This window comes from Anoplopoma fimbria, chromosome 10 (genome assembly GCF_027596085.1).
Source record: "Anoplopoma fimbria isolate UVic2021 breed Golden Eagle Sablefish chromosome 10, Afim_UVic_2022, whole genome shotgun sequence".
NCBI lineage: Eukaryota > Metazoa > Chordata > Actinopteri > Perciformes > Anoplopomatidae > Anoplopoma > Anoplopoma fimbria.
The window spans coordinates 11,575,200-11,601,098 of record NC_072458.1 but is presented as its reverse complement, the minus strand read 5'-3'; the positions used below and the strand labels follow the sequence as shown (position 1 = coordinate 11,601,098).

At 41.6% G+C, this 25,899-nt stretch overlaps 5 protein-coding genes across 9 annotated transcripts; 3 read left to right on the top strand and 2 right to left on the bottom strand.

The window, feature by feature from the left end:
* Nucleotides 1–1,326: 1,326 nt before the first annotated feature.
* On the top strand, nt 1,327–10,274 carry lipea (lipase, hormone-sensitive a). 2 transcript variants are annotated; one of them, XM_054605718.1, is made up of 11 exons: nt 1,327–1,435; nt 3,637–3,884; nt 4,346–4,630; nt 4,891–4,981; nt 5,071–5,216; nt 5,313–5,498; nt 5,980–6,132; nt 6,432–6,576; nt 7,628–7,855; nt 8,245–8,627; nt 9,302–10,274. In XM_054605718.1, exons 1-11 carry the CDS (start codon nt 1,429–1,431, stop codon nt 9,548–9,550), a joined length of 2,121 nt encoding a protein of 706 aa, XP_054461693.1. In that variant the 5' UTR covers nt 1,327–1,428; the 3' UTR covers nt 9,551–10,274. The 2 variants fall into 2 exon arrangements, with proteins under 2 accessions (XP_054461693.1, XP_054461694.1); XM_054605719.1 differs by having other exon boundaries at nt 1,328–1,431.
* Nucleotides 10,275–10,468: 194 nt separating this feature from the next.
* Nucleotides 10,469–12,967, top strand: LOC129096765 (trypsin-2-like). Its single transcript, XM_054605400.1, has 6 exons — nt 10,469–10,764; nt 10,983–11,133; nt 11,230–11,486; nt 11,730–11,866; nt 12,110–12,211; nt 12,520–12,967. Exons 1-6 carry the CDS (start codon nt 10,725–10,727, stop codon nt 12,565–12,567), a joined length of 735 nt encoding a protein of 244 aa, XP_054461375.1. The 5' UTR covers nt 10,469–10,724; the 3' UTR covers nt 12,568–12,967.
* A 1,691-nt stretch (nt 12,968–14,658) lies between these two features.
* On the bottom strand, nt 14,659–17,726 carry apoea (apolipoprotein Ea). Its single transcript, XM_054605827.1, has 5 exons — nt 17,677–17,726; nt 17,401–17,451; nt 16,363–16,513; nt 15,316–15,603; nt 14,659–15,116 (listed from the first exon to the last, which is right to left on the bottom strand). The coding sequence occupies exons 2-5, from the start codon at nt 17,441–17,443 to the stop codon at nt 14,810–14,812; spliced, it is 789 nt and encodes a 262-aa protein (XP_054461802.1). The 5' UTR covers nt 17,444–17,451; nt 17,677–17,726; the 3' UTR covers nt 14,659–14,809.
* Nucleotides 17,727–20,022: 2,296 nt separating this feature from the next.
* LOC129097101 (apolipoprotein A-IV-like) lies at nt 20,023–21,422 on the bottom strand. Of its 4 annotated transcripts, none has more exons than XM_054605828.1 (4): nt 21,364–21,422; nt 21,235–21,279; nt 20,974–21,127; nt 20,023–20,767 (listed from the first exon to the last, which is right to left on the bottom strand). In XM_054605828.1, exons 2-4 carry the CDS (start codon nt 21,272–21,274, stop codon nt 20,188–20,190), a joined length of 774 nt encoding a protein of 257 aa, XP_054461803.1. In that variant the 5' UTR covers nt 21,275–21,279; nt 21,364–21,422; the 3' UTR covers nt 20,023–20,187. The 4 variants fall into 4 exon arrangements, with proteins under 4 accessions (XP_054461803.1, XP_054461805.1, XP_054461806.1 ...); XM_054605830.1 differs by having other exon boundaries at nt 20,974–21,124; XM_054605831.1 differs by having other exon boundaries at nt 20,974–21,124; nt 21,235–21,282; nt 21,364–21,402.
* Nucleotides 21,423–24,226: 2,804 nt separating this feature from the next.
* LOC129097605 (apolipoprotein A-IV-like) lies at nt 24,227–25,366 on the top strand. The gene is made up of 4 exons (XM_054606506.1): nt 24,227–24,257; nt 24,358–24,405; nt 24,487–24,637; nt 24,736–25,366. Exons 2-4 carry the CDS (start codon nt 24,372–24,374, stop codon nt 25,310–25,312), a joined length of 762 nt encoding a protein of 253 aa, XP_054462481.1. The 5' UTR covers nt 24,227–24,257; nt 24,358–24,371; the 3' UTR covers nt 25,313–25,366.
* The last annotated feature ends 533 nt before the right edge of the window (nt 25,367–25,899 follow it).

The following is a 25,899-nucleotide window of genomic DNA, read 5'->3' as shown; positions in this document are numbered from 1 at the left end:
ATGTTTTTTTTTTCACATTGTTACTATTTTTTCATCATCTTGGGGGAATGGGGCTTTCAGGTGTTTTATTTGCAGCCTATATAATATAGTCAATTGATTAAAGTAGGTAAACATTACATTAAATACTTAGTCGCTCTTTAATCAAACTCATGCAGGGAATAAGATGTATGTGATATGATCCCAAACTGCCATAATTCAGGCCTCTCTGCCAATATTTTCATCATTAAAACACTACTCTTTGCAGTGGTGAAAGAAGCACTCAGATCTTTAATTTAAGTAAAAAATTACAATACCAGAGCGTAGATATACTATTTCGGTATCATATAGCCTATATAAATAAATTATAATTATTGATGCAGTAATGTGTACATCAATTAAATGTTGCAGCTGCTAGAGATAGGGCTTATATTACTGCCTGATGGCTCGTTAATTTCACTTAGGGATCAATACAGTCTTTATCTATAATAACATATCATAAGTTATTTGTTGATGAATTTGCAAAGTAACTATAAACTAATGGTATTCAATTTGTGTATTGCCATAAGCGGCTGTGGCGTAGTGGAGAGCAAGGTAGTTCTCCAATCAGAGGGTCGGTGGTTCGATACCCGGCTTCAGCAGTCGATGTGTCCTTGGGCAAGACACTTAACCCCAAGTTGCTCCCGAAGGCTTGCCATCGGTGTGGACTGGATGTTGCATGAATGTTAGTTAGAGTCTGATGGTGGCACCTTGCATGGTAGCCTGTCATCAGTGTGTGAATGGGTGAATGATATGTAATATACTACTGACTTTGGATAAAAGCGTCTGCTAAATGACTGTAATGTAATGTAATAAGAAATACAATATTTCCTTCTGAATTGTTGAAGTACAGCAGAAAATGGAAGTACGTTACCCAAGTAAAGCACCTCAAAATTGTTTATTTATACTTGAGTAAATTTACTAAGTTACTATCCACCACTGGCTCTTTCTCATCATTAAAACAGTTATAGCACAGTGATATATACAAATAGTCTGAGCAGTGGGGCACCTTCAAAAGTATTCAGATCCTGTACATGAGTAATAATACTATTACCACACTATAATAAATATATATAGTATGATAAGTAAATATACTCTGTCGAATAAATGTGACGTTAGTGGAGAAACGTGAGAAGTAAAATGGAATGAAAGGACTCAAGTAAAGTACAACTAGCTCAACGCTGTAGTCAAGTACAGTGACGTACTGAAGTAACTGTGGTTGGTTAGTTCCACCACTGACTTTGTAAATGTGCTAGCTTAGCTTACCTGTTGACCCCTTCATTATGCTAACAGCCTGCTCACCGGGGCACGCGCGTCGCGGGAGCCTCGCGCACTGCTCACATGACGTTACCCAGCATTCTGCGGGCGCCCTGACAGAAACATCAAGGAAGAGGATGCGGGTCGGGTAACTCCATGGTAGGTAAGAGAAGTCTATTTGACTAAAACATGTCACGCATATCACATGAGTCGTGCTTGGCCCCTTGTCTAGCGTTGTATCGTGACGGCGAATGTTAGAGACGAATGTGAAACGATGTGGTTTTATTTGATCATTTTTACACGGCTGTAAAAACAGAAAGCAACAGGGTATCGACACTTTAAAGTCCTCCAACTTGGTGTCGTTGTCAGCCACCGTTGCTCTGTAACTAGTATAGTAAGAACGATTATTTAAGTTTGTGGTGTGAAGGATCGGAGACATGCTAGAGGAAGTTGACAGAAAATGCCCTAAATCACGAAAATACGTTTTCTATCATGTGAAGCTGATATGTGCTGGAAAGTGATATCAGTGTTGGTGTTGGGATGTGACGGAGGCTAGCCTGTTCACAGGTTTACGTCAGCTATCAGCTGTTTTTGGTTTAAAGGGGCTGCTCGAGGACAACCAGGGCTTTTCATTTTGTTTACCAAAATGGTTTTATTCAGCAGGGGGGGAAAGGGAGTCAAGACCCGAGTTCTGCAAAACAGAAACTGAAAACTCATAAACAGAGTGACTAAAAATGAAACTAGGCTATTCTAAATCCTTGATTATTCTTTTTTTTTTGCATAATAACACTTTATATAATGTCATCCTTTCGACCATTAGGTTTTGCTTATAATCGTATTCCAACAAAAATATAAAATACCTTCATGTGTAAGATAATATGCAGTATGCTATCTTTTGATAGGGTCCGTCTAACATCAAACATCAATGCATTCATATCCACAATACATAAGACCCATTCATATCCGACTCATTCTCCTTTCACAATTCTTGATTTCATTTAACGTTAGATAGAAAAAGGTAATTTGTCATTTAAGCCTGATTATGATAATCTTTAAAGCCGGTATTTTGAATGTAATTGTTTTCAAGAAAAACTTTTTTGTGAGAATGTAAGGAAGGGATGTTGTATTTCACCAACAGGATTATACTTCTGGCAGTGGGAAACACTCCTTGAAAGCACATTTAGACCATCAAATAGGGAGATTAAAATGTCAGCTGAAGATACAGGAACATTAAAAGATATCAGTGTTTTCTTTTTTGCTGTTGAGTGTCCTGGAGACAGCCTATCCTGTGCTCAAATGCAGATCACACTGGCCTAGTGGCATTAAATGTTCCGTACAGGGACCGTATGTCTTGTGTAAGTGGTTCAAAGAGCATTGGACTGGCCTATTGCTGTTGTCATAAAACTAAACTTCTGACCATTAAGACACTGGCTACTGGGCAGAAATAGACAAACCAGACAAAAATCAAGCATGTGTCAGAAGTGTGATAAAGCCTAAAGTGTCTAGGAACAGTGTCCTGATTTCATATTTTGCACCAGGCTGTTTGCACGGACAGCTGCTGTGACACTGCAGAAATGTCATATTTTTAAGAGTATTTAAAGCTGCAAAGCACAACGGTTCTAGTGTCTGCATGAACATTAGCGTGATGGCTTTAATGTAGCATGGTAATATGTATGACTAATCACCCAAAGGATGTAGTTCAGGATGTACAAGTAAAATTCAATATAAACCTCCTCCGATGCTTGAAAAAAAGTATTTATAAAAAAGAAAACATTTATAAAATATTTAAAAGCCATTATCAGTGATCCCATCCTGTTATGCTATTTTTCATGGAGTCCTCGCTTTGACAGGTAGATCAGGGCCAACTTATGTTGATTTTCATTCTTTCAGCTGACTAGAAAGAGAGCAGACTTTTTAATATTTGCAATCAATCCGACAACGGATATGCACGTTTGAATAAGACATCCGGTCGTTTCATCTTGTCCGTGTCTTTGTGTTATTATTAAAATAAAAAAGGTTAGAATTGATGTTCCATCTGGACTTTTGTTGTGATTAAATCCATCCAGTGCTTGATGTCGTCACCGTCAGCTAGGCTTGACTGGCCTAGTTTCAAAGAACTATCCCCAGGCTGTAGTTGAACTTCAACCCCTGACCAAGCAGATACCAAGACAATGATCACTATGAGCAATGAGTGTTGCTGCAAGAGATGAGGTCATTGAGATTTGCGTGCTAACCCTTTGGTGTGATGGTCCCTTTTTCTGCCAGACATTCAGTGAGCATCACATGTCTGCTGAGGCGAGAGCTGCAGAGGCAGATATCAAGGAGGTTAAATAAGGGTTCTCTTGTCTCTCTTTCTTCCCCCAGCCTCAGATATGGATTACAAGGTTGTGTTCGCAGCCTTGGAGACAGTTTGTGAAAACAACATTTCTATTTTTTGTGGGCCCACCGATTTGCCGTACGGGGCCATTGCCGGCCGCCTGGTCACTTGTATGAGAGAGATTCAGGAGCATGGCCGAGCCCTGGAGCCCGTGATTGCCAGTTTCACCGCCGTCTTCCACCATTACGACTTTGATGCACAAACGCCCGGGAATGGCTACCGCACCCTGGCCAAGGTACGACTGAACCCGCTGACGGGATGCATTGCTCCACTTGCTGCTCATTTCTGAGCTGTGAGATCTTTCTGCTGATAAGTTATTATACAAAAACAAGTGTATTTCCTGTTTGATTCTGGCTTGGTTGTTTGTTAACATAAGTGTTATAAAGGTGATAAATGTAATGAAATATCCCAAAATGGTGAGAATATACAGTATTTGCCAATTTTCCCATAACGGATTTTCTTGTTTTGACCAAGAGTTCAAAGTCTAAAACTATTACGTATATTAGAATATATCTATTAAATCAAAGTATTTTATTTTAGATTCCCTTTTATCAGCATTTCCAAGTACTTTAGGTATTGACAATGTTGGTTTTGGTCTTTTCATGGGATTTGTTCATAGTACCAAAAATATGGAATATCCATCCTTATCCTTTCTACCTCCTCAGCAAAAGCTTTACTTTTCTCTCTGTCCTTCAGGTCTTGCTGTCTTGCCTTTTGCACATCATCAACAAGGGCCGCTACATCGCCTCCAATTACACAAGTGCCTTCTTCAGGTCGGACCACAACGCGTCTGAGATGGAGGCGTACCGCAGCGCTCTGTGCCAGCTCCGGGCGCTGCTGCACCTCGCCCAGCAGCTGATCAACGACAACGGCTTTGGCCAGCTGTACGCCCTGCAGGACGGGGACCTGAGCCGCCAGTTCGTGCAGGAGTACAGCTCCATGCACAAGGCCTGCTTCTACGGCCGCTGTCTGGGATTTCAGGTTAGCCATTTTTGTCCAATTCTTAGCACCCTTAAATTGGTTTTCTCACAGAAATAGAATTCAAATAACTTGGATGCAAGCCTGTCGATTGCTCTCACCGCTCAATGAGCACCTCTCGTCAGGTCACAGCCAAACAAATCAGATCCTGAATAGCAAGTCTTGTGTTATAATTTAGTAGTGGAGTATTTTGGTAAAAAAACATCCGTCACTCTTTTTAACTATCTGAAACTAAAGCTATAAATATTATTTGTCCGTCACAGTTCTCGCCAACTCTTCGTCCATTCCTTCAGACCGTTGTCATAAGCATGGTAACATATGGAGAGACGTATGGTAAACAGCAGTCGGGTTTGGGTAAGTTTTTGTTTTGTCAGTGATGTCATGGTATTGATGGACCTTTTTCAGAAGTGTTTCATTCTTAAAACCATCCCCTCCTCTTCCAGGTTTGGCGGCCCTTTCCCTCCTTACGTCGGGGAAGTACGTCATTGATCCGGAGCTGCGGGGCGCAGAGTTCGAACGCATAACCCAGAACCTGGACATGCAATTCTGGAAGTCCTTCTGGAACCTCACAGAGTCCGGCCTTTTAGCAGTAGGCAGGGTCAATTATACTTGCACCGATTCTTGACTCTGAAATCCTCTGTAGTGTTTTAACTGCTCAATCCCCTGCATGTCTCTCTCCGTCCAGGGCTTCAGCAGAATAGCCTCGTACCCGGTGCAGGTGAACCTCACCCTGACCTTGCCCCCTGTCAATCTGCAACTCCCGCTGGCCTCGGACCCCAGCCTTACAGCCACCGTGTCGCCTCCGATAGCCCACTGGGGCCCCGGACCAGTCCACATGCGTCTGATCTCCTGTGAGCTGCGAGAAGGACAGGTGAGACTCTACATGTCTAGTACAAGGATGTGGTGAGGAATTCAAATCTGGACCAGACTGTGAGAAGTTTGTACATTCATTTTCTGTCTCTTTTTGTCCATCATGTGAAGAAATATCTGACCTGATTTTGACAAAGGGACCTCCCTTTAAAAGTCGTTATAGAACGCCTCAAAAACCCCAAAGATTGGGCTGAAATGTGAAGACCTGATCAATCGGCTGCTTGATACATAGAACACAAAAGTGAACAAAGGAATGTTCAATCAAACCTGAATTGATATATTACCATCAATAACTCTATTATTGCAATTTTGGGGGAATTCCATATAAACCAGATGTATATTGTGACATAGAAAATGTGGACACCAGGTTTGGAAAAAGTAATTTCCATGTCATTCTCTTAATTTTGGAAGAGAATGGCATGTTTTGTTGCTTTGTGTTCTTGATTATTAATTGCCTTGCTACTTGTCCCTTCACATATTAGGAGAGCGAAGAGTTGCTAGCTTATTCTCGAAGTGATCCCCCCGCCATCACCGCGTCCCATCTCCCCTGGGTGCAGAAGCAGCCTCGCTCCCCCTGGCTGCTCATCCACTTCCATGGAGGCGGCTTCGTGGCCCAGACTTCCAGATCCCACGAGGTAGGGTGCACAACACTGGTGTTAACTATATCACAGGGTTAATACTACTACTGATCCTCTTAATCCTCTTATAATAATAGTTGTACACTGTAAAAAATGGTTGTAAAATTTACATAAAAACTATGTAAAATCCCTACAGAAGAGTATAGTAAACCCAAAAATATATATTTTTGTAGTATATTAGTTGTAGTCTTACTTAGTTGTAGTCTTACTTAGTTTTGTACAAAATTTACAATAAAAGTAAGCATATTTTCCATTCATCACACGTATTTATTCTGCTCCCCCCCCTCACTAATCAGAATTATCTGCGGACTTGGTCAAAGGAGCTGGGCGTGCCCATCCTCTCTGTGGACTACTCGCTGTCACCAGAAGCGCCGTTTCCCAGAGCTCTGGAGGAATGTTTCTACGCCTACTGCTGGGCTCTGAACAACTGTCATCTGCTGGGTATGTGTGTGCACGGCGTCACACACACACAACACAGGGCTGTAGTGACCCAACAGGGAGAATTCATGTCTTTTATTTTAACAGATTATTATGTCAATCTGATTATATTTGGGAAGTAACTGAATATTTATATATGTGGGAATTAGGTTTTTTTTGAGAGAGTTTTTTGTCATTTACCTTTAAGGTCGTTGCTGTTAAACTTTTTCTTTTTTTTTAACGATAAGATACGAATGAATGAAATACAAGAAAATAACTGTTGTGTTGTTATGTTGGTGACATACAGTATTTGTTAAGATCACTTGTGTATATACTTACATGTATATAAACATATACAACTGCCCAGATATGAGAAAAATATGATTTTAAAATACATGCAAATGAGTATCAACAGAATTTATTGATTCAGAATGCAAATATGTGTGCCAATGCATTCACACAAGCAGCTCCAGGGGCGGCTGTATTATTCTATTCTACAGAGAGAAATAGAGAATATGTGTCCCTTTCACAGATTTTTCCTTTGCAGATGTATTTATAGCACATGTACACAGTGTACCCATTTCATGTTTGGTGTTTGGGTTGTCCCTAAGGAGGAGGGGCACCTTATGTCCTCAGTATGGCATTATCAGAACATGGAAAGTGACATATGTGCCCACTCACATGCAGAAAAGGTAGATAAAAGTAAAGAAATGTGGTACAATTTAGAAGTGATTATGATAGGATTAAAGGTTTAGTGGTGTTAGGGCTGCAACAAAAGATTATTGTATTATCTGTTGACTGTATTTTTAGTTATTGTTTTGTCTTTAAGGTGGCACAAATGCCCAAAGAGACTTCTTCAGATTACTTGTTTTATCCAGCTAATTTTCCTACATTCAAATGCATTCAATTTACAGTGAAAAATGCATGAAAAACATTCCAGCCTGTAATGGTAGTGTCAAGTGATTAGTCTAAAAACATCTACCAAACAGCCTGTTATATAATCCCTGTTCTTTATCGACCTGGTTGAATTTATCCTCGTTGGTCATGTGTTAACAGCTCTGTCCGTGTGCCTTAGGCTCCACAGCTGAGCGTGTTTGCCTGGCGGGCGACAGCGCCGGAGGAAACCTCTGCATCACTGTGTCCATGAAGGCCATATGCACCGGCATCCGAGTCCCCGACGGCATCATGGCCGCCTACCCCGCCACCTTGCTCACCACTGACGCCTCGCCATCTCGCCTGCTCACGCTCATCGACCCGCTGTTGCCTCTAGGTGTCCTCACGAAGTGCATCAATGCCTACGCAGGTGTGTGTGTTTTGTGTCATTGTATCCTGCCTCATTTAACACAAGAGCCCTTTCCGGTGCCACACGCATAGAAAACAGTTTGATGAAAATAATTAACCTGCTGTTATGTGCATTGTTCTGCACTAAATATAAAGTGTGTGGCTCCACCTAGTTGGATATTATTCATTGCCACAGGCCTCTGATTTAACACTGAGCTTTCTGAATCCTCTAACAATGGTTATGTAACACTGAATCCATAAACGGTTCATCTCAAACAATCTGTGTTTCTACAGTAAGAACAGAAAAAAGTCTGCATCGTTAAGAGCCACACTCATGTTCTTCTTTCCCTCAGGTGTGTTTATTGTTTGTCTGTCCGACCCATCACTCACGTCACATCATCTCCCTCCCAGGTGCAGACTCCCAGACGGTGCAGACGGCTGCGGACAGCGGCAGTCTGAGAGCTCTGGGCAGAGACACCGCAGCGCTGCTCAGCGATCTCACCCAGGGAGCCTCCAACTGGATCCAGTCCTTTCTGGACCCCATGCGGACAACGGGGGGAGTGCGATCGCTGTCGTCGGCGCAAATGGGATCCCTGAACGGCGCGACACCCGCTGGCGCCTCTGCGACAAACTGTGTAGATCACGTGGATTACCCAGAGGGCTTTGAGCCGCTGCGCTCCGACTGTCTGGCCTTTATTCGCCCAACTACCTGCCCCGTAATCAGGAACCCGTTTGTGTCGCCCCTGCTGGCTCCTGCCAGCCTGCTGAGAGGCCTGCCGCCTGTGCACATAGTGGTAAGAGTTTAGATATCAAACTTCAGCAAAGGCATAGATTTAAGATGAATTATATTTTTTAGCCTAATAATCAGACTCAGATTCAATTTCCTTTTACTTAATTAATTCACTTGAATGGCTAAAGAAACCTGATATGTTGGCCTCAATACTGAGATCTGGAACCAGGCTTTAAGATTTGTACGAAATGACAACGACATATCTTCGTGTTGGGCTCAGAGACTGAATGACATCCTCAATAATAATGACAGATTTTTGCTTGGTGCTGGTATTCTTCCACTTAAAAATTCTATTCCTTTCTGGACTGCATGCTGGTTTGGCCCAGAATTTCAACAGCAAAGGCTGTATTTGTCTTGTTGCATTTTTGTCTTAAGACAGAGACGGCTGATTACCTTCCCCAAACAAGTTTCATGTGTTTTCAAGTGGATTTTCATACTATTAACTGGGCTAAAAGCATGCACGACAAACCATTAAGTAGCTCAGTGTGGTCCAGTTTCATGCACACACACAGCTTCATGTTTATGTGTGTTGGAACTATAATAAAGCTAGACGGATAAATCTGCCCGGCCGATATTCGCTTATTGCAGATATATCAGTAGAAATAGTAATGCAGAACTATGTTTGAGTAGTTGTTTCCCAGACCTTGTTTCCTGATTCCTCCCTGTGTCCCCTCTCAGGCCTCTGCTCTGGACGCCCTGCTGGACGACTCGGTGATGTTTGCCAAGAAGCTGCGGGACATGGGCCAGCCCGTGAGTCTGACGGTGGTGGAGGACCTGCCGCACGGCTTCCTCAGCCTGTATCAGCTCGCCAAGGAGATAGACGTCGCCGCGGAAACCTGCGTGGAGCAAATGAGGAAGATTTTTGAGCAAGGAGATCTTCGACCAACGCTGTCAGAGACGTCTCAGAGTGGCAGTCGCTCAGGCTGATTTTTACCCGTAGCTCGCTGGTCTTTGTTGTTGGTGGGCGAAAAAAAGCGATCTGACATAATGAGAGAGGGATGCTGTCGATTTGAGAAAAAGGAAACAAGTCTTATGAGGATGCATCAAGACCTTAAAAGTAAAGGACGCTTAGGGACACTGCACTCGAAACATCCACTGCGCAACATTTTTCTGTCATAAGCTATAATGGAGAGAGACGCTTAATACTTTCTTTACCACCTCCAATGTAATCCTAAATGATGACAAAAGAGGAAATTATGATTTTGTCCGTCCCAAGATTCACATGTTCCAGATCAATACGCACATTTAGACTATTTCAGACTGACAGGAAGTTCACCATAACCAGCCACTGTAGTTGTTTCTTAACTGATGTACTGTACTGATGTACTGTATGTCAGTAATGGGAGCTGCTGTGCCTTGAATTTAAAAAAGCTGCTAAAGTGTGTGAAGAAAAGCTTTGCCTTCATTGCTGCACAAGCTGACGAGGTTGCACTCTTATTATTATATTTATTCGTTTACAAGTGGTATGTGGACACGGTTTATGAAAGTCACTCGCTATACTGTAAATTAATTCTTAACATTTGTTGAATATTTAACACTGTGTTATTATATTTAAAGTCTGAATTAAATCAAAACTTTCACGGATTGTTGGTGTTTCTTTCAAATAACATTTTATTAGCAGCTAATGGGAGTTCTGTGCAGCCACCTGATAAATCTCTTGGCACTGTTCAGATTATATATAACTTGTAAACCGGAAATGTTATTTTTCACAATTCAAAAATTGTAGCATGTAGTATGTAGAATCCCTATTCCAAAAAGTCCATGATAGACGATGCTGTTATTACTGCACACAAGCTTGTTTTTGCAGACATAACCAACACATTTTAAAACCCAAACATTAGAACACTTAGTTCCACTGACAGCTTGTCATTTCCCATCCTACATGGTCATGCTACACCAACTGTTTGCACTGTCTGCTCTTGTCAGTTGTCACAGTTCCCATACGTACACTATGTGTTTGAGGTTTTTTTTCCTTTTTCTGGCATCTTTTATGGGTCGTCCCTGATTATCAGCTGATGATGACGTGTCGAGGGAAACACTTTAAATCCGAGGAGTTAAATGAGCCGCCTCCCTGTCTGCAAACGTATAGACCACAGCCATAATGCTGCTCCTCTCTCTGCTTGTGTTGGTGGGCACCAGTGGTGAGTTTGATTTTTATCTTTATTTTTATCTATATGCTAGATAGATTTTAAAAAGGTATTTTCTTTGCATGCTCACTTTTAGAAATGTTTTAAGGTGTATTGCATCTTTCAGGGGTCATGACCTTTGCCAGACTTTTGAGCATTGTTATGTGTGATCCAGATGTCAGGCAAACAACAATGTGCTCATTTCACACACTTTTCCTTTGTGGTTGACACAGCTGTCCTCGGCTTCGATGATAAGATCGTTGGCGGCTACGAGTGCAGGGACCACTCCGTCCCCTGGCAGGTGTCCCTCAACAACGGCTGGCATTACTGCGGTGGAACCCTGATCAGTGACCGCTGGGTCGTTACTGCTGCACACTGCTATAAGTAAGTAAGGGATGGATGGAGACCTACAACACCCATTGACATTCTAACCATCTGCATGAGCTCATCCGTCCCTTTCCACCCACTGTGGCCTCTCAGGGGTGAGGACATTGAGCTGCGTCTTGGCGAGCACCACATCAGCTACAAGGACGGCCCCGAGCAGTTCATCGCTCCAGCTGTCATCGTCCGCCACCCGGACTACGACCGTTACACCATCAACAATGACATCATGCTGATTAAACTTGCCGAGCCGGCCAAGATCAACGAGTACGTCCAGCCCATCGCCCTGCCCTCCGGCTGTGCCCCTGCGGGAACCCAGTGCCTGGTCTCTGGATGGGGAGCCACCAAGAGCCCCTGTAAGTCTGGGGGAGGGACGTTGTGTTCAAGGAGAAAAATGTTTTATCAGCGTCACAGGTCAAATATCACTTCTTGATTTGAAGGATGAGGCCTGTTAAAATGTATCTCTGATTCCTTGTGTGTGTGTGTGTGTGTGTGTGTGTGTGTGTGTGTGTGTGTGTGTGTGTGTGTGTGTGTGTGTGTGTGTGTGTGTGTGTGTGTGTGTGTGTGTGTGTGTGTGTGTGTGTGTGTTGGGGACCCAGTCGGTTGTACGAAATGCCTGCACTGCCTGGATCTGCCCATCCTGTCCCAGCAGGACTGTGAACGCTCCTACCCAAACAGGATCACCTCCTCTATGTTCTGTGCTGGCTTCATCGAGGGAGGAAAGGACTCCTGTCAGGTACGTGATGCTTTCACAAATGACATCTTTTTTTTAATCAAATCCGATTTTGTGTCTCATTTTTACTTACTCTTTCATTATAATTATTATGTTTATTTTATTCACTTATTTGTAAAGATGAGTACAGAAAGAGACTTGCAGAAGCAGTGTCCAATGTTTCCAACACTTGTCCCTCGGTCAGCATGTTTGTTATTATTCTGTGATTGTTTATGACAGTGTTGTTGTCCTCGTCTTCTCCATCAGGGAGATTCTGGGGGCCCCCTGGTGTGTAACGGGGAGCTGCAGGGCGTGGTGTCCTGGGGATGGGGCTGTGCTGAGGAGAACCGCCCCGGGGTTTACGCCAAGGTGGGTCCACTCAACAGACCTCTGTTCTATGATGCTCAGTACAAGTTTTCTGTGTAAAGAGTACACAGTTTAACTCTTAATATATGTCAGTACTGTAGTCTGCACAGGCAGGAGCATTTTGTCAATAATGACTATTTACATGATATACTGGAATTTTATTTCTTCTTTCCTATTTTATTAATAAATAATTCAGTCACTTCATATTTATGTATTCATTTGTCACATTTTGTATTACAGAGTTAGAAAAAGCAATGTTTAATTAAAGCCTGATGTTTTTTTTAAAGTTCTATTCATTTTATTCTCCACAGGTCTGCCAGTTTATTGACTGGATCCGCTCCACTATGGCCGATCACTGAAGAGGAAAGATGTTCATTACTCCATAATTATATGAGGACCAAGCTGCTTTACTAACCAGTTCATGACTTCTCTGACCATTTGCAGATCATGTGTTAACAGTGACAGTAAAGTAGCATTGTGGGTAACAAGCTAACAACGTTGTCTGGAATCATTTCATCAGTCCTTTACCCCAATAGACCTGTTGAGTTTTGTAAATGAAAAAAACTAAATGTTTTTCTTGAACATTTTAAAGTCACTATTTTAGACTAGAGGCCCTTAACCCCGCTGCAGGATTTATAAAGGATTATCTTATCTTATCTTATTTTATCTTAACCCACCAGTGACTGACCATCAGATCAACTTTGTGAATTTTAAAGTATGTGTGGATTAGGAGGTTCCTGAAGGTGAAAACATTGCACTTCCCTGTTTAAGTTTTTGAAAAGTTCTAATAAAAAGTAGTAAATAGTGCATTTTACTTTGAGGTCACACAAATCCACAACTCACATTGAGCCTCTTTTCTGTTCAGCCACACCAGTGGTTTTGCATGTTTAGCCGATTCAAAAAAACAAACCTACTACACACAAACAATCAACTTTACATAACTGCTCACCATTTTCCAAACCATGCTGTAGTGTTTTAGAAGTGTTTCTGTCCACTGTTCCAGACATATTTTGGGTTATTATGAAAATCGAAAAAAGAGAAAAGTTTTTTAAATTTCATGATGAAGAAAAATGAATGGAACAGATGCTCGGAATTATCCAGAAAGGCTGCATAGTGTGAATTTGACAATGGTCCGCAAATATAAATTGTATATAACCTCTGGTTATTAAGACCTTTACTTTGTACATTCAGTTGAATGCTCCTTGAAAAATCCCATAGGGTTCACGCTTAACCGATTTATGCATTGATAATGCATATTTAGAAAATATATATATATATATTATTATTTTCCCTGAGTGTCTCCTTTTCACCCTTAGCCTACTTTTACTGAAAAAAGTTAACTATCACTTCAGTGCTCTTACCTGAGTAGCGTATTATGGCACTGTTTTAACCACACTGTGACAGTCTCAGGGAATTGCAGAGCTTGACAATTGACTGTAAGAACACGGATGGATTGATGAGGAGGCAGTAGGGAAAGTTCAATGACTTATTGTTGAAAGTGGCTTACATCTTGAGTGTCCAAAGGAGTGCAGTAAACAGCAGACAGGTGGCAGGAAGCAGTTGAATCAGAGACCAAAGACACAAGGAAAGGAGGGTGATAAGGAGGGACAGGTGGAAACAATCTGGGCAGAGCAGACAATCACACACAGGCAGGAAGTAAAATTAACTGAGAGGAAAGAGGTGGAGAGTACCAAAATAATAAAACCAAAACACTAAACTGAATTACATGATACATAACAAACAGAAGAGCTAAAACCCAGAACACAAAATCCTCTATATAACTAATCTTCTAAAAAAGCAACACAGTCACAACCCAGTCTTCACAAAAAGTCAGAGGGCATGAAGCCACACAGCCACAGTCGGGCTTGCAGAACGTTCAGCGCATTCACCCCAAAGTCAAGGTCAAAACCTACACATAGTGACTTAAAGGAGCAATAAACAACATTCAGAGCTTAAACATAGCAGCTAACAGCGATTGTTTATGTAAAGAAGAGTGCATGTGAGTGTCTACCAACTGGCTAGCTTGTGGCCACAGCTCTCATATGGCGGTTAGCTCTGTTAGCATTGTTAGCTATACAAGTCTTGTCGTCACCATGTTGAGAGACATAGAGATGCAATTGAGATGCTACATAAATACAATGGAATAGATTTAAACAAGATTACCTTCAAATGAGAGTGTAAATGTGCACTGAGTGAACATTTGACCAGGTTGTTTTCTGTCTCAAGTTTATATGTTATTATTATAATTTGTATAGCATCTTTGACATTATTTTTGATAGCATACATTTTTGGTTTGCAGGATAATTAAACAAACCCAGTGCAGTCTGAGTAGATTTCAGCATATTAACCCTAAAAAAGGAGAACATTTTTTTGTAATCAAATAATGTATGCAAACAATTGAGGCAAGTGTGTAAATGGTGACATTATTGACGACTGATTTTCTACACACCTGTGAGCAGTTGTTCTTTATTTTTATTGAAGGGCCTTCAGTGACACTCAGACATTCAGACTGTGTTGGACATTTGTAATAAAACAAAGAATAACTTTAATTATGAAAATGTTTCTGGAGGTGGTTTTGAATGCAGAAAGTGATTAGAGGTTCTACATGCTATCGCTGATCATAGAGACAAAAGGCTGAAACCAGGTCTTCAGCTCCTCCATCTTGTCCTCCAGGGTGGATCGCAGGGCTTCGGCGGTCTTCTCAAAGCGCACCTTGATGTCCTCGGCCGTGGTCTGAATCTTGTCCTTCATGTTCTCCGCCTGCGACTTCAGCAGATCGTTGAGGGTGGTGATCTTGGCCTGGGCGTTTTCTTGCACCTTAGCAAAGTAAGGGTCCAAACGCGTCCTCACGTCGTCCATGTTGTTAGAGGTGCTGGATTGGAGCTCCTCAAAGAATTCAGTAACGCGTCTGAGACGAGGAAAGGATTTATCACGTGAGACAATAAATTGACTTAGTATTAAAACATAGATTAGGACAAAGTATATAGGGAAGCACCTACGAAATGAAACAATTACAAGTTTGGCCGATAAATTTAGAGAAACTATCTGGACAGATTTCCCCATCGGCCTCCAGCGAACGCCTCCCTGCTCCAGTGGGTTTCACTCACCTCTTGATGTCCTCGGTGTCCTTGTTGAGGCGTTTCTTCATCTTGCGGGTGTAGGCCGAGACCCTGACCCTGACGTCGTCGGCGTTCTGCTCCATCATGGTCTGCAGCTCCTGGCCGTACTTCTCCATCTGCTCCCGCCCCTCGCTCATGTGGTCGCCAAGTTTGTTGGTCAGCCTCTGCAGGTCCCTGCCCAGGTTCTCCACAGAGTCCTGGGTGTAGGGGGCCAGCTTGGTCTGTATGTCGTCCTTGTACATGGCCAGCTCGGACATGCTGTCCTGGATCAGGGTGCTGTTGGCAGGGGGAAGGGAGATTTTTTGTTGGTGGTGTATATGAATATTTTGCAACCAAAGGGGGTCAAGAGCAAGCACAGTACAGTTTGTACTGAGCCCACTCATTTCCAAGAAATCAATGCAAAGATCAGAGGATTTCAGCTGAAGAGTTTACAGAAGATTCAATAGTGGCTGGGACTGAACCAATTAAAGTCCACATAACAATTCAGAGAAGCAGACTTGAGACCGGCGTGCACTCCAGGTCTCAGTCAGCAGCTCTATACATGTGTCATCTCACTGACACACGCTGATTATTAACCTCCTTGCTCTCAGTTGAGGACACAATGTGTGTTGTGTAACCAAGCTGAGGTCTAAAAACAACATTGTGTTAATGCTTTCCTACTCACTCCAAAAGGTCAGACGAGGAGGCAAACAGACAGATAAATAATGGTTAGTCCCAGTGTTTAGAGGTATTTTAGATAATACTTCCACAATCTAAAAATACTACATCAAGAGAAGAAGTCCTATTTCTACCTCAAGTTGTGAAGGGGCAGCGATACTTTTACTATCCTAGAATAGATTTAAAAGGTTTCCTTGAGGAAGTGGTGCAGATTAAAGCACTAATGATATAACAAATATGAGCTGTAACAGTCAGACAAAGCAGTTATGGTTATTTATACCACACATGATAAAATATTCACCCACAAAGGTCAAAAGTGCAAATAAACTGATGTATTACTCTGATAGCTTTCCATTACTGTGACGCAAATGGACTCACTCCAGTTCTCGGCTGATCTGCGAGCTCTTGATGTCCTTCACCACTTCGTCGGCCTTGGAGTTCAGGTCCGTGAAGTAATCGTTGAACCTGTCGACCGCTTCCTCCCAGGGGTTCTTCCTCTCGTCCTGAGGCACACTTCTCGCATGGCAGCCTACGAGTTGGGAGGACACGAATAAACTCAGATATTCACTTCAGACAAATCTCGCAGATTGGAAAACAAGACGGAAGATCCTCTCCGTTGGATTACGGATAAAACACCTTCTTTGTTAAATCAGTGGCTGCAAAGTGTCTTTTCATTTAAGGATTTCTCTTCCCCTATAAAGGACATACCAATTTATAAAATCTTGGACCCATATTTGGACTTCATGTCCAAAGACAGATATTCAGACTTTATGACCTGCATATGGCTCACATGTTCAGAAACAACATTTGACTGTTATTCACTTTAATAGCTCTTTGTCTTATTAAAATATTATGACTATTATTATTAGTAGTAGCAGAAGTAGTGGTAGTTTAGTAGTAGTAGTAGCAGTAGTACTTTTAGTAGAAGTAGTAATGGTAGTATTAGAACAGTCTGAGATCTTTCAAACTCTCACACTAAATGAAGCCAGTAGACTGTATTTTCAAAATAAAAGTGCCAACATTAACAGGAAGTTACGGCGGGCTTGTGAGTGGTGAAGACTTTCAAAATAGAAATCTCAATATGTTTCTTTCTTTCTTGCTTTCATTCTTATCGTCTCTCCCTCCTACTGTCTTTTCCTCGTTCTTCCTGTCTGTCTTTCCTTTCTTTCCTTCCTTTACAGATTGTCATACACTAACTTTTCAGCGGTCGGTAACTTACCACCAGTAAATGGTTTTTTTGTCACTGTTTTTTGTCTATTTTTCCTAAATACACATTAGTGTATAATTTTCTTTATTTAAATGTATGTACTTTTTTTTTTACTTACATCTGTTTGACCAAAACAGCACAATAATTAAAAAAAAATATATATATACATATATTCTTTACATGTCCCTAAGAAGACATTTTGTACTCACCTGATAGGACAGCCAGCACAAGGATTACAGCAAAGACCTTCATGATGATAACTGGAATAAAATATAATAAATAGTTTTAAATGATATCAACTCAGTAGTAGTTTTCTTACAGAAAGCTCAGAATTTCAGCCATCGAACATTTATTTCAAGATTTTAAATAAGAAAGAAAAAAATAAAATGCAATGATTGATCGTAACTTTTTCATTTAATCAAAATCTTTACACTAGTAAAAATTACAAGACCAACCAGCTGTAAAAGAAAAGCTGTGAGACTTACTTCAGTGATCCAGATCTGTGACGACTGAGCACGTCTCTCAGTATTTATACAGTTCAGGGGACTTTAATCCGATCCAATAAATTACAGGACGATCGCTGACCTGAGTGCGAAGTTCCCAGCATGAACTGCGTTGTTGTCATCTTTTATTGCTGTGTGTGTGTGTGTGTGTGTGTGTGTGTGTGTGTGTGTGTGTGTGTGTGTGTGTGTGTGTGTGTGTGTGTGTGTGTGTGTGTGTGTGTGGTATTTTTCGGCTCCAAGTCGTACACCGAAAGTACACATGCAAGCAGAGGTAAAAAATTTGGAGCACCCAAATATATCTGATCAGAGTTTGCATCAGGTCAAGGCTTCTGGATCAGCAGTATATCAGCTTTATTTAACAGTTTTGTGTAGTTCCTTAAATTAAATTGAGTGTAGTTTTTTGACAAAAAAATTAATAAAAATCACTGCACCATCAGATTATCAGTTATAGAACTTTTATTATAAGATATCTTTCACACAGATTGGGGTAATCAATGAAATACTTAATGTCTGTAAAATAAGATAAGATAAAATAAAATAAGATAATATAAAATAATCCCTTATTAGTCCCGCAGCAGGGAAATTTACAGGATTTACAGCAGCATAGAGTATAGTGCAAAACAAGATTTATAAATAAGCAAATAAGCAGTAAAAACAGTAAAGAATATTAAATAAGTAAACAAAAAGTAAAAAATCCACAATAACTAAAATATTATATATACAGACAGAATAACTATTATATTGCACAGTGTATTTATATTGCACAGATTTTTAGTGTTGTGTGGTCTACTGGGAGCAGAGCTGGTTGTGCAGCCTGACAGCAGCAGGAAGGAAGGACCTGCGGTACCTCTCCTTCACACACCGGGGGTGAATCAGCCGGTGGCTGAAGGAGCTGTACAGAGCTGCCAGGGTGTCCCACATGGGGTTGGAGGTGTTGTCCATCAGGGATGATAGATTAGCCATCACCCTCCTGTCTCCCACCACTTCCACCGTGCCAGTGGACACCCCAGCACACAGCTGGCCTTCTTGACAAGTTTGTTCAGTCTCTTCCTGTCGGCTGTCGAGATGCTGCTGCCCCAGAAGACCACTCCATAAAAAATGGCTGATGCCACCACAGAGTCGAAAAAGGTCCTCAGGAGTGTTCCCTGCACTGAGTGTTGTGGGAAAGGGGGTGGAGGAGGAGGGGCAATCTACAAGTGTGGAGAGGTATTTTTGGCCTAAACAGACATGACATTAACACCAATCAGAGGATGTGCTGGCACTATATGAACGCTTTCAGTGCTTTAATATGTATAAGGTAAATGTTGTTTTTGTGTTGTTGACTATGCACTGGATCCTAACCTCGGGGCTGTGAGATGATTTGCAGGATACAAAAAAAATCTACCAAGTTGTGCCAAGTTCTAGTTAATGCTTACAAAGTAGAAAGCATCCTGACTAGAAACATTACAACCTGCCATTGGATGTTGACAGCCCAGGACAGGAGGGCTCCCCAGAACATCATTGGTACCCATCTACTGAGCATCAGCGATATTGGTGACAAGAGGTGCCTGCGAAGAGCTCAAAGGATATTGAAAGACAATTCCAAACCAAAGCCCGTCTCCCCTGCTGCCATCCGGCAAGAGATACAGAAGTATCAGCTGCCGCACCACCAGACTTCAGGGGAGCTTCTTTGCTCAAGCTTTTAGACTCCTAAGTTCATCCTCCACATATAATTTAGTTTTGTTTTGGATTTTTGTGTTTTTCTTTCGCAGCAAAATGGGACGTTATGTTCCACAACCCTGTTGTTCGTGTTGTGAATCAGAAGTGGGAACTTCCCCCTCAGCTCTAACAATTTTGGCAGCTGCTATTTGTTGCTTGATGCACTTTTTAATTTGCACATTCTCTGTCCGTGTTGCTGCCCTGCCTTTTTGTGTTAGTATGATTTGCTGAACAGCAGCCACTGAGCTCACTAAGGCTGCAATAGTGAGACAGCAGCAAATACTGAGAAGCAGCTTAACAATTGCACAAGTAGAGCAGAGTTGTAAAGTCAACACTCTGACTCATTGATGTTACAGTTACACAGCAACATCTATTTTTTGCAAACATTAGCTAACAGTAGCTCCTGGTCACACTAGAACACAAAAAGCAGAGGCAAAACCCCTGAGAGAATTGATATCAGTATGTGTTTCCCTGCTTAGGAATTCAACTCTTCATTCTAAAAAAGTTACATGAAGTTGCTTTCATTTATGTGAGATTATCTCTGTTGAAAAAATTTGGAGAGACATAGTTGCATTACTGGATTAAGTTAAACTGATGAATACAAAGAAAATTAACCACAAAATATTTTTATCCTATTTATTGTTGTTTCACAGATGAATATAGTAAACAGAAATCCAATAGAGGAAATATTGACAAAATTCCTTTCAGAGCATCTTTCAGTCACATAAAAACATAGAAAATGAGGTATTGCACTTTTTTATCCATCCCATAGACTCAGTTAGGATTTAAATCCGTTTACTGGGTCATTTTAGTGAAGGACTCCCAGAGAGCAGTCAGCTGCCTCTTCAGGTTCTCGGTGTCAGCCTCCAGCTTGGTCCTCAGCTCCTCTCCTCTTTGAGCCAGGTTCTGCTGGATCTCCTGGGTTTTCTGGGTCAGTTGGGTCTCGAAGCTCTGGGTCAGGGGGACCATGCTCTTCTGAAACTCCTCCAGGCTCTGCTCCATCTTCTCCTTAATCTCCTCGGTGTAGGGGACCATCTGGACCTGCAGCTCGCTCATGCTCTTATCCATCTGCACCTTCAGCTCCTGGCTCTTCTGCAGCAGGACGGCCTTCAGGGCCTCGGGGTCCATGGTCTCGGCGTAGGGGGCAGCGTCCCTCTTCAGCTCATCCACCTGCCTCTGGAGGTCAGCCACCAGCTCCTCAGCGTAGGGCTTCAGGCTGGTTCCCAAGGCAGTGAGGTCCTTCTCCAGACGAGTCTTCAGCTGCTCGGCCTCCTGGGTAAACTTAGACATGAGGTCTTGGGTGAGAGGAGCCACCTGAATCCTGATAGCGTCGGTGAGCTTGTTGACGGCGTCAGTGCTATCGGAGATGAGGGTGCTGCAGAGACACAAAAAGAGATCAGTCATGGAAAACTCTTGTTGCTTCTTCACACTCTCTGAGTTGATAAACAGTAACTTACTGATGTTTTCTTGGTTATGAATGTTTAATGTTTTGGAGAAATACTTCAGAATTTGATGTTTTCAGGGGCTTGAATTTCCTCTAAGGCTTTAATAAATGCGTCTTTATCACTTTAAAACTCTTACTTCACTTCCTTTCCCAGCCCGGACTGTCTGATCTGCTTCAGGGAGTCCTCGGCTGTAGAGGTTGCCTTGGCGACGTAGTCCCAGAAAGCATCTTTCACCATGTTGACTTGGCGGTCTGTCTGGTTTTGCCACACGATGTTGGCATTGCAACCTGCTGAGAAAGCCAAGTTAAACGCATTTGTTGCCACATGTTGAACGTTGAATACTTCTTGTTCCGACTTAAACAATGTTGATTTCACATAAATTACAAAACTTTCTCACCAGTGAAAACGGCGAGGGCGAGCACCACAAGGACCTTCATGACTGCTGCTGAGAAGAAACATGCAAAATTAGCTCTTTGTGGTTAATTATGATAACCTGAATAGTGACATTGTCCTGCCGGCGTCTTACCTGTGTGGATGCTTACTGTTCAGTCAGTGAGCTGTTGATACAGTGTGTGTGGGTTCTGTACAGCTCATGGCTGAGTATATATAGGCAGCCGAGTCCTATAGAGGAAATGCAGGAGCAAAGTCCAACACTGAGTGCCATGCTGTCACTGCTGCTTCCACATCACAGAAACAGTGGAAACAGTGGACTACAACGTCATCACTGTCTGATGAAACCTCATGTAGCCTACATGTCACTACACATCTTTGAGACAAATTTCAGAACAAGAAATATGTGGTTTATATCTAGTAATTGGTGTCATGTCTTTGTGGAACACTTTCAGGGTCTATCATCGGAAATAAAACAAAAAAATGTCAAATTGAAACTAAAGTACATGTGTGACACAAATAAAAAAAAATAAAGATATTTAACTTACAGGTTTTATGCCCTAGCTCTGAGAGAAAGCTTTGTTTCCTGTGTTTAAAATGACAAAGTAAAATTTGATGTTGGCATTGTTGTCAGAGACAGGAGCCAAAAATTAGACCTAATAATTAATTTACAATAATGATAATAACTTAAAAAAGACTCTTCAGCCATGCTGGCAGAATTTCAAGGCTGTACTTGATCTGAATGCTACTGTTAGCATGCTAACATAAAGTTCACAATGAAAATGCCAAAATGCTCATTTTAACAGGTAACATTTTCACCATGTTCATCAGTTTTAGTTTAGCGCGTTAGCATGCTAACATGTTCACAATGATAATGCTAACATGCTGAAGTTTAGCGAGTAAGATGTTTAACGTGTTCATCAATTTTGGCTTAGTGTGTTAGCATTTTAAATTGGTCACAATGACAATGCTAACTTGCTGATGTTTACTTGGTTTTATGTTTACCATGTTCATCAGTTTTAGTTTAGTGTGTACTTTACTTAAAACTACAAATGTCAACGTCATGGTGGCACCAGAGGAAAAGTCAGAGGATCACCAAAGTCAGCAGGATTCATCCTCTGGACACCATGAATGTCAAGGTAATGCATTTCTGGTGGTATTTCTCAGTCTGGACTAATGTGGTGGACGGACCAACTGACATGATCACTGTTATAGAGCCACGCTGCTAGCATAGCTAAAAAGTAAAAAAAATATATAAACAAATTTATATATATATTATTGCAAATAATATATACAGTATAATATCATAATCATTATGTTATATCATATTTAATTGTTTCTAGTGGAAAGGCACTCACTCGAATTAGGGTCACTCATTATGTAACATCTCAGTGACACTGAGGAGTAAAAAAAGACAGCAGATAAGATAATGAGGCTGATTCTATTTGACTGTTGCAGTGCAAATACTGCATTGTTTCTGTTGATTACTCCATTGTTTTGGGTGATTACTCCATTATAGAGTAAACATACATCTTAACCACATGAATGCTCTCAGCTTAGAAACAAAGGCTATTGTTGTTTGAGGTTTTATAGGTCAGTGAAATGGGAGCAGGACTTTGATCCAGTTGGGTTATCAGACCTGCAGATAATCTTTACTGAAGAAGGTTGTCTCCTTAAATTACTTCTGGACAAACTGATAACACGAAGGAGCTAAAGTCTTTCTCTCAGGTGAAACTACTGATAAACATCCAACTGTTTTCATGTGACGCACTCAGCAACCATGAAGCCAATTATAAGGAGGCGTGGCTGAAGCTGAAGATGTCGCAGTCAATACTGTTTTCCTCACAAGATGCATTAGGAGGTGTAAGAGCCATATTAGACTTCATAAGATGTGTTCAGTTATATAGTAACGAAAAATGTTGAAATGCTCCTTTAGTTACGCTACTGACGACGTCATAGCCAATAGCCCTCAGTTGAGGTTAATCAGTCTGCGGAGCAAGACAGTTTTTTGACCGTAGTGCCAAGTTGAGCACAGAATGAATCTTGTAACATTGTTTTTTGTCGAGTAAACTTTTAAAATGGAGTTACTGCCTCTGAAGAATAATATCGCGTCAAGCTCATTGCAAATACGCAGACTGTTACAGTAGTGGTAATGTGGATCACCAGACAGAGAGAAGAATGCCGCTACAGGAGGGAATACCTTAAATTCCAAACGTACATAACAGAAAAATGATTTAGAAAAGGGATATTATTGTTTTGTTTTACCCCTGTCCCTCGTGGTGCCTGAGCAAACCACTGTTTAAAACTCCCCTAGTACATTATTACCATTTGTTTTTGTTTTACAGCCCTCAACATTACTTTACTGTTTTGGATCAGTCTCAGCATTCTAATAAACCTTCATTTTAGCTCTAAAAGCACACTGTACACCTCTTGCTCCGCATCAGACTGCAAACAAACACAGTTAGCGACTAGCTGATGAACAACGTTTAGCATTTAGCAGTTGGTGAAGACCAAACACAGAGTTAAAAGAGGGTGAATAGTAGATCCAAACTTTTTAGGTTGACACAAACGCAACTCTAGCGGGATGCTAATGCTGCAACATTAGGCCATAAAAGAACTACGCCTAGGTCGCATGACTTCAGGTCACATAACTTCAGGTCACTACCACTAAGCTAAAGTCAGCCTGGGGTTCGGCGAGATGGTGTTTTCGAGTCTATTTGGCAACAAGACACGTAAAAGCTTCAAGATCCTATAACAAAACATTAAAATCTCTTAACTCTTTATTTCAGGTATCTAACCAAAAACCAATTGACTTCGAGATGAGGGAACTGTAAATGCTAAAAGCTTACTCACTTTCGATGACAGTTAAATATATGACGTGGAGTGACAGCAGTGACAAGAATCTGTCCAGCGGGGCGACTAGAGAAGGACTTTACCCTTCAATGTGGCTATAAAAAGTCTTAACGGACATCTGCACAACACAAGTCTTCAGACCCAGAGTGAAGAAGAAACAAGCTGCCTCTCTCAAAGGTAACATATTTCATTATTATTAAAACACTTCATAGATAAATTAAGTGTCAAAGTATATACATTTTTTTTTTTATTGTACATTTATTTTCTTTACCAACAGAGTCAAATTCAATCATGAAGGTACTTGTGGTTCTCGCACTTTTCTCTGGTGAGTAAATTTCTTTCTATGAAATAAAAGTAAACTACAACTGGTTTGGGTTTCTGCTAAAGCAGCTGTTTTTATCCACAGTCTGCAATGCCAACATCCTGTGGCAGGAGCCTCCCAAGAGCAATCTGGATTTGGTGAAAGATGCTTTCTGGGACTACGTTGCTAAAGCAACGCTCACCGCCGAGGACTCCCTGACGCAGATCAGGCAGTCTGAGCTGGGACAGGAAGTGAAGTAAGAGCGTTAAAGAAGCTTAATGACGTTAGAAACATACGATGTGTTTCAATTTAATAATATAATAATAATAATAATTTCTCTTCTGTTTCCGTCAGCACCATGATCTCTCAGAGTGCTGACACAGTGAATCAGTACGCTGTTGCTCTGCGGACCCAGGTGGCTCCTCTGACCCAGGACTACATGACTCGGTTTTACCAGGAGGCCGAGCAGCTGAAGGCTAGCCTGGAGAAGGATGTGACCGCTGTGAGCACCAACCTGAGGCCCTTCACTGAGGAGCTGGTGGCTGACCTCCAGAGGCAGGTGGAGGAACTGAAGAGGGACGCTGCCCCCTATGTCGAGGCCATGGACCTAGAGGCCCTGAAGGCCGTCCTGCTGCAGAAGAGCCAGGAGCTGAAGGGGCAGCTGGATAAGAGAGCAGGCGAGCTGCAGGCCCAGATGGTCCCCTACACCGAGATCAAGCAGAAGATGGAGCAGAGCCTGGAGGAGTTTCAGAAGAGCATGGTCCCCCTGACCCAGAGCTTCGAGACCCAGCTGACCCAGAAAACCCAGGAGATCCAGCAGAACCTGGCTCAAAGGGGAGAGGAGCTGAGGACCAAGCTGGACGCCAGCGCTCAGGATCTGCAGGCTCAGCTGACTGCTCTGTGGGAGTCCTTCACCAAGACCACCCAGTAAACAGATGCCTCCATCAGCCTCAAGGCCTCCACAAACCAAATATTTATTTCAAAGTGACCCAATATTTAACTAAATAAAAATCTGTCAAACAAGTTCAGTCTTATGGTGTCTTAATTAACATGCAACACTAATTACTATTTGAGAATCATACAGAAAACATTTTTATATTATGACAATTAAAAAGGCAAATTCATAAAGCTGCACTAAAAAACACAGAAAAAATGTCATGTCTTATTCCATAAAACGATTTGTGCAAAAGTGATGAAAAAAAGGAAATATATTTTTTCGAACCGGAATTCTTCTTCCTTTATGCATTTCACAAGTCACTCAAATTAAGCCGAGGACATACCTTTAAACCAATGCTTGATTTCCTAACTCTATTGAAATGCATACAGGGGCCCACATATTTTCTTTTCTTATTTTGTTCACTCAGTTTTAGTTTACAACACTGTTCTCCAAGAGTGCAAGACCTGTTTTTGCTTATAATTATATATACATATATAGAAATATACACACACACATATATACACACACACACACATACATATATATATATATACACACACATATATACACATACACACACA

What these genes read in the sequence shown, in the direction of transcription:
- lipea (XM_054605718.1), top strand. An exon ending in GCCGCTGTCTGGGATTTCAG is followed by an intron (nt 4,631 to 4,890) that starts GTTAGCCATTTT and finishes TGTCCGTCACAG; the next exon opens with TTCTCGCCAACTCTTCGTCC. An exon ending in GAACAACTGTCATCTGCTGG is followed by an intron (nt 6,577 to 7,627) that starts GTATGTGTGTGC and finishes CGTGTGCCTTAG; the next exon opens with GCTCCACAGCTGAGCGTGTT.
- LOC129096765 (XM_054605400.1), top strand. Translation starts at nt 10,725, where the DNA reads ATGCTGCTCCTCTCTCTGCTTGTGTTGGTGGGCACCAGTG. An exon ending in TGTGTTGGTGGGCACCAGTG is followed by an intron (nt 10,765 to 10,982) that starts GTGAGTTTGATT and finishes TGGTTGACACAG; the next exon opens with CTGTCCTCGGCTTCGATGAT. An exon ending in GCCCCGGGGTTTACGCCAAG is followed by an intron (nt 12,212 to 12,519) that starts GTGGGTCCACTC and finishes TATTCTCCACAG; the next exon opens with GTCTGCCAGTTTATTGACTG.
- apoea (XM_054605827.1), bottom strand. Translation starts at nt 17,443, where the DNA reads ATGAAGGTCTTTGCTGTAATCCTTGTGCTGGCTGTCCTATCAG. An exon ending in TGTGCTGGCTGTCCTATCAG is followed by an intron (nt 16,514 to 17,400) that starts GTGAGTACAAAA and finishes CCCAACTCGTAG; the next exon opens with GCTGCCATGCGAGAAGTGTG. An exon ending in GACACCGAGGACATCAAGAG is followed by an intron (nt 15,117 to 15,315) that starts GTGAGTGAAACC and finishes TCCTCGTCTCAG; the next exon opens with ACGCGTTACTGAATTCTTTG.
- LOC129097101 (XM_054605828.1), bottom strand. Translation starts at nt 21,274, where the DNA reads ATGAAGGTCCTTGTGGTGCTCGCCCTCGCCGTTTTCACTG. An exon ending in CGCCCTCGCCGTTTTCACTG is followed by an intron (nt 21,128 to 21,234) that starts GTGAGAAAGTTT and finishes TGGCTTTCTCAG; the next exon opens with CAGGTTGCAATGCCAACATC. An exon ending in GGGCTGGGAAAGGAAGTGAA is followed by an intron (nt 20,768 to 20,973) that starts GTAAGAGTTTTA and finishes GTGTCTCTGCAG; the next exon opens with CACCCTCATCTCCGATAGCA.
- LOC129097605 (XM_054606506.1), top strand. Translation starts at nt 24,372, where the DNA reads ATGAAGGTACTTGTGGTTCTCGCACTTTTCTCTG. An exon ending in GGTTCTCGCACTTTTCTCTG is followed by an intron (nt 24,406 to 24,486) that starts GTGAGTAAATTT and finishes TTTTATCCACAG; the next exon opens with TCTGCAATGCCAACATCCTG. An exon ending in GAGCTGGGACAGGAAGTGAA is followed by an intron (nt 24,638 to 24,735) that starts GTAAGAGCGTTA and finishes TGTTTCCGTCAG; the next exon opens with CACCATGATCTCTCAGAGTG.